This window comes from Scomber scombrus, chromosome 12 (genome assembly GCF_963691925.1).
Source record: "Scomber scombrus chromosome 12, fScoSco1.1, whole genome shotgun sequence".
NCBI lineage: Eukaryota > Metazoa > Chordata > Actinopteri > Scombriformes > Scombridae > Scomber > Scomber scombrus.
In genome coordinates this window covers 26,678,523-26,685,206 of record NC_084981.1, presented here as the reverse complement: position 1 = coordinate 26,685,206, position 6,684 = coordinate 26,678,523, and the positions used below count along the sequence as shown (strand labels likewise).

The 6,684-nt window shown below is 39.3% G+C and overlaps 1 protein-coding gene across 1 annotated transcript in view; it reads left to right on the top strand.

Moving 5' to 3' along the window:
* The first annotated feature begins 2,643 nt into the window (after positions 1-2,643).
* Positions 2,644-6,684, top strand: part of LOC133991544 (probable inactive protein kinase DDB_G0270444) — a 41,143-nt gene continuing 37,102 nt past the window's right edge. Inside the window, 1 exon segment of the mRNA XM_062430000.1 lies at positions 2,644-2,718. Within this exon segment, the coding sequence (XP_062285984.1) occupies positions 2,644-2,718 (75 nt within the window).

Sequence of the window (6,684 nt, the reverse complement as noted above, 5' to 3'; positions counted from 1 at the left end):
ACAGCACAAACTGCCATTTTAAAAAAACTACGAAGAGAGGAGTTATGGATGCTATGAAGCAGCAGTGGTCCATCGAGGAGACAAGCTGTCTCCTTGCTTTATGGTTGGAGGCTAGATACAGAACAAGCTTGAGGGAGCTTCTCGAACCAAACCTGTGTTTCAGCAAATACAGCACGAGATGGCTGCAGCGGGCTATGAGAGGACGATAGAGCAGATCAGTAACAAGCTGAAGAAGTTTGTAAAAAATGAATATAGGGACCAGTGTTCCTGGGAAAGGAGCAGCGAGGTATACAGTGACGTAATGACGTGGCTCTCAAAGTAGACCAGGTGAACCGGTACCAGCACCAGCACTAGCTTCCAGTTGACAGAAAAGGGGTAAATGACTTCTCCTTTTAGACTTAAATGAGCAACCATAACATCAGAAAACAATGTTGGTATTTGACGATTCTTCAAACCTTCAAATATCTGTGACTGCCAAGTGGTAGTTAAAGGAAAGATCATGATTGGGGAGAAAGGTTGTGGTTTCACTCATTTCTCATTGCTCTCAGACCTCTACACCTTCACTTTCTGCTTTGCTACATAAAGGGAAAACTACTCCTGCATTAGCACTAAACATGGACGCTGGATGTAAGTCGTGAGGTGCAGATGTTTTCAATATGAATGTAAATTTCAGTGCAGGGTACAATTTTTGGCATTATGATTTGAGTAGAAATATAACCGTAATCTATTGAATTTCAAAACATGTCATGAGTTTCTTTTGGCATCGTGTGATAAATGCTGCTTTCTGCCTTCCTCTAAAGGGTTTATTTCTTTCTGTACACTGCTGTGATCTGCTTTTGCTTCTCCCTGACCTTCCTCTCTTCCTGCTGTCAGCTGAAAAGCGAAAACATTCTGAGTAACAACATTTTAGAGCGGAGAATGATTTTACAGTCAATCCACATCATTTGGTGTTTTGAATAGGTCATTCATCATCAGGAAGTACACACAACCTGAGGGGTTAGAAGAGCACCTCATGAATTTAAAGTCACATCACGAGCCTGAAACACTCATCCTCTTTGTGTTTCGCTTTGAAGAAAAGTCCTAGAGTGGATCAAATGCTTGCCCCCTCTTTTAAAAGGAGGATGGGTCCTTATGAGGTATTAGATGAGACTAGACTCTCATCTTTCTGTGCTCTATGAAGATTTGCTGATATAATTGTATTAATAGTAATAATGTACGTCATTTGCATTGCATCTTTCCACAAAACAAGATTTAAAAGGTGTTTTACAAGTGCTATTCAATTATCCGTGGTACCATCAACGAGAATAGTTGTAAAATAAAGCAATAAAACATATAATACTGTGATAAAACATAATTAAAAAAGTAAAAAACAATAAAACAGATGGTGTGGGAATGGTAAGATAGAAGGATCACAAGGTGGCGAGTCTTAAAAAGTGTGTTTTAAGGAGAGACTTCATTGAAAAGAGAGACTTAACCCTCCTAATCTCCTCTGGAAGGTTGCAAAACTCACCTTTGTTTTTTTTGTTGTCTAATTTAGGAACCACCGTGAGAGCAGTACTTGAAGACCTCGGGGCTGTGATAGCACATGGCGAGTTAAAAAGGTCAGAAATATAGCTCGGGGCCAAACCGTTCAGGGCTTTAATAAAAGTGATAAGTAAAATAAAAAAATAAAAAAATCAAGACAGCCAGTGCAGAGACGAAGTAATAGGAGCAGCTGCAATTTGGATTAACTATAGAGACGAGACAGACTTTTCGGTGCAAATGGAGAAAAAAAGGATTCAATAAAAAACAAAGCATGAACGACTGTTTCAAGGTTTTTGGTAGGGAGGAATGATTTAATTGCTTTATGTGGCCCACAGCTGCATTTACAGTCCTCAGACATTTCTTCTTTTTTTTTTCAATCACAGGTGATGTGAGAATAGATTCAAGTCCGTCCCTGACCCAAAAGAACACGTTTTCAATGCTGACGTCAATGTGTTGGTGAGAGACTTTACAGGGAGACAGAAAACCTTTTCAAATATCTGGCTCTAGTTCTCTCTCTCTCATTCTCCCCCAGAAACAACTGTATATATCTAATAGGGCTGAATGGTAGAAGCCTTACTCAAAAGAAAAACAGCACATTGGTTGTTTGTTTAAACCCATAAATTGACTCATGTTTACTTTTTTTTTTATTATATATACATTTTTGTGTGAAAATAATGACAGTACTCCCTCAGTGAAAAGGAGTAGGTGATATACAGATGCAAAACCTTGCAGGGAGGAGATGTGGGTGGATGGTTTACTGAAGTGCCTGACTTTGACACAGTGTATTCGCATCATTGGTTTCTTCTACCCAGGTGGTCTTTCCCTAACTGTTACCATGTAATTTACTTGTCTAAACATAACCAGATCTTTTCACAGAAACCCCAAGACTGTCTCCTGGCAGGAGATAATCAGCTGCCATGGAAGCTGGCATGGGAGCTCCAGTGTGATTTTTTTTAAAGGTGTGTTTTGGACTGTGCATAAAAGGATTTTTAACCTTTTTATTCACATGGATCTGAATGTGTTCTTTCTGCCCACTGTGTTTTTTTTGACACATTTACACCTGGCGTTAAAGTGTGATCTGTATCTCAATACATTATCTGGATAAGGTAAAAACTCATGATGCACTCCGAGCACATTGTGATCGAGGGTGTGATCGGATCAGCCAGACCACATCTGGAGGCGTTCATGCTCACAGTGGGATCGTATCTCAGCCAGATTCGATCGCGCTGTGGTTGTTGTTGACGAGTCCGCCAGCTTCACCTGGATGATTTGCATATTGAGATCTGATCAAAATGTGGGCAGGGATGAGAAAACGAGAATAATTGCAAAAGACTCATGGATCAGATATTATTATCCAGATAAGGATCACATGTTAATAGACTACAAGGTGTATATATGTTGCAATAAAAACCCCAATGCACCAATGTGAAGGTATCAGAGTTTCAGCATGAGTGAAAAGTTTGCCCCCCAGTTTCTTAATATTTTCAACTCCTGCAGACACATATTTGCCATGATTTGTGCTGCATAACATGAACTCAGGTCTTTTAAAATCGACTCATGTCTTTGTATTCTATTGCACCACTTCTACAAATGCTCAGTCTGAATGCTTAAAAACTGGCAACTTGTATAACTCAACATCACATATCTTACACACATGCTACATATAGGGCATATAGGGAAATCCTCTTTACACTAATGCCAATACAGTAAAGTAAGACAATAATTCCCTTGTGTGGTGAGATGAAACATTGTGGCGACTCAATATATAAAAGCCTTTACCAGTTAATAGGGTTAAATTATGCTGAAATGAAGCCATACCCCTGTTACCCAAATTTGATGTACATAAATTAATAAAGATCCATTCTGAAAGTGACCTGGGGCTAATTACATCCATTCTAACCTGAGCCAAAGGACAGTGGAGCAATTAAGTCTGACCCAATTACACCAAACTGTTGTGAATAAGAGAGATAAATGATGAAGCTGTAAGAAGAGACGAAGATTATCTAAAGCTCAACCTGCTGCTGGGCAACCTGCACCATCTGTCATCAGTAAATGATCACTTGCTGTACTGTGATGATAAGTGAATGATATTATTAATTTCACCGTTAGTTTGATATCAAATAAGGAAATTAAATAAAGCAATTTTCAGTTTTAAAGTATTGTTTACATGCAGGTTGTCGCGATGCGTAGTGCAGATGGACCAAAAAGGCAGACAGTCTCGGGGGGAAAAAGGGCACTTTATCGGCCAAACCAGGAAACCAACTTAACAGAAAAACACAGGCCGAACTACACACACCAAACTACACAGGACAACCATCGAGAACAAACACAGAGTCTGTGTTCGAAACCGCATACTTTCCTACTACTCGTACTAACTCTGACGTCATTTGAAGTATGAAGTGTGTTTCAACTGCGTAGTATGAGACTTAGAGTATGTGAGAAGTTCCCGGATGGTTTACTAGATTATCCAGAAATGCGGAGTATGCATCAAGAGCTGACTACTCACACTCAAATTACCCAAGATGCAACGTAACTTCTGAAAAAAACTCAAAATACAAACGTCACAGATCACCACCTCGGTGGTTTCAAGTTAGCTACAGCGAGGGTATGTTCGCTTCCTGTTTTCAAAATAAAAGCACCGATTCTATCGTTATGGTTTTTTTAATAATAAAAGGTAACGGGTGTTTTATTCTGTGAAAATGACCGGAAGTGCGTTACTCGCTACGGCTAACTCCGAATTCGCAGGAACAAAACTTTAAACAGGTGTTATTTGGACGAATTAGCGTCACATTGTGGATCTAAAGTGCTACTTTACTTTCCCGCCTAAAAAGGTTAGAAATGTGGATAAAGTGGTTTATTTACAGAGTTAGAGCTAAAATGAAAATCCTCTTCAGCCTGCAGATTTCAGCTCGGGTAGGGACGAAATGCATTGTGGGTTATCGTGTAGTTTACTACAGTGTAAACGGTCTGCTTACTATCTGGTCGTTTAGTATGTAGTATGTAGTATAGAAGTATGTAGTATGCGGTTTCGAACACAGCCAGAGACTCGGACAAAGACTGAACAGAAAACCAAAACCTATATAGACGTAGTAATCACTAACAGGACACAGGTGAGAGACACAAGACAGGTGAAACACATGAGGAAATCAACCAAGGAAGGGGAAACACAGGAAGTAAAACAAACAAAATACACAAGGGGAGAATAACTTAAAACACAAAATAAAACACAAACTAACGCAGGGTGTGACACAGATTTACACTTTATACACGTTTATTCAGTAAATATTATCATATTATGTTTTTTTTTGTTTCATGAAATCAAAATAATTAGTCACAGTTAAGAGGAAACAAATGAGCTGCCATAAAAAACAAGGCTATGATTCTTTGGTAAGCCTCCATGTGATGAGCAGGTTGGCATCAGTGTATGAATGAGTGAATGTGACATGTAGTGTAAAAGTGCTTTTAGTGGTCAAAAAGACTAGAAAAGCTCTATATAAGTACAGTCCATTTACCGTTTACCTATAAAGCTACATGCCCACCACATGTTCTGAAGTGGGTTGCAGGAAAAATCTGCTGTATTATTTATTTATTTATCTTTTTCTGGGTGCTGTGCCCTTGTTTGTGTGAATATTCGTGTCTGCTGTCCATCTACATTTCAGTCACACTGCAGGATGTAGATTGAGGCCCCGAGGGCCAAAATACCTGAGATGGAAAGTCAACAGTGGTGTTGCAGCATACCAATGTCAACTGACCATATAAGCAAACATCTAACTTACCTGTGTGCTCTGCTGGTTTTCTATGACTGATGTGTGGAAGTCTTGCAGAAAGTGAATTTAGAAGATAACTAATTATGAGATGCAGCCAACTAACCCTAACCCTAATCCTGCCAACACTGGTTAATACAATATTACATTATTAATTTCTGTATTTCATATCTCAATATTACATAATTAAAGTGGCATTGAGAGGTTTATATCAAGTGATGCCAATGCTTACCTATCAGTATTTGTGATGCCACATCTTTACACTGTCACTGCCAATTTTCGAACACCCTGAAGCGCTGTCTCCTAAAAAAAACCATCACATTTATATACGACTTTATTGCAAGAGAAAATGCATTTTACGGGAAATGTAATACTGGCTGAATCATGTTCTTTCCCCAACATGAGAAAATGTTGAAAAAGTTGATACTTACATTGTTGAGTGACATTATTTCTTGCCAATATATGTGATTTTTTGCAGTTGTTATGACCCAGAGAATGTCTAGATGATGCAAGGAGTAACAATTGGGATAACCCTAGGGGGGGAAAACAAGAGGACGACTGAAGTAAAAGTATGAAACTAAGGATTTATTAACTCAGAAAAAAACTATCAGAAACTCAGGCAGAGTTAACATCAAACAGACTTCACTATACAAAAAGAAACCAATCCAAAAAAGTAAAAAAAGTAACTTAAACAAACAACAACAGTATTATTAAAGGGGAGCACTATCTCAAAAATCAGTTCAAAGCATAGACTGTATATAAAATGGACGTAACATCCGTGACGTCACCCATTGGTTTGTGGACCGCTGCTTGGAAGCGAATAGTTTCAGATCTGGGCAGCGCCATCTTGAAAATTTCCGGTGCATGTCGGGTAAAAAAAAAACACAGATTCTACTTATATGGGCATCAGGAGGAGCATGAGGCGCCCTCCTGAACCTGTGAACCAATCAACCTGTCAATCACGACGTAGCCACGCCCTAATGCATACCCTGCTTTATCGTCAAATATAAAATCAGGGAGGCCAAAATGTCCCAAATGAACATCATACTGCATTGAAGAAGGCTTTAAACTAGCGATTGAGACCATAAACACATTTTGAAAACGTTTACTGAGGTTAGAAATCAAGTGAGAAGTTGGTGAATTCTCCATTGACTTGTATAGAGACGGAAGTCCTTTTGACACCAAAACGGTCGCCCCCTGGTGGCCTTTTGATAGAATGCAGTTTTAAGTTACTTCCGCGTTGGCCTCATTTCAGAGGACCAGAACTCAGCAAACAGCTACAACACTACTGGATGAACCACACTAGCACCGGTCTGGCTCTCCTCTGAGCTTAAATGCTGAGGCTGATGGCAATAGAGCAAAGCTGCAGCAATCAGCAGAGAAAAAGGAAGGGGGG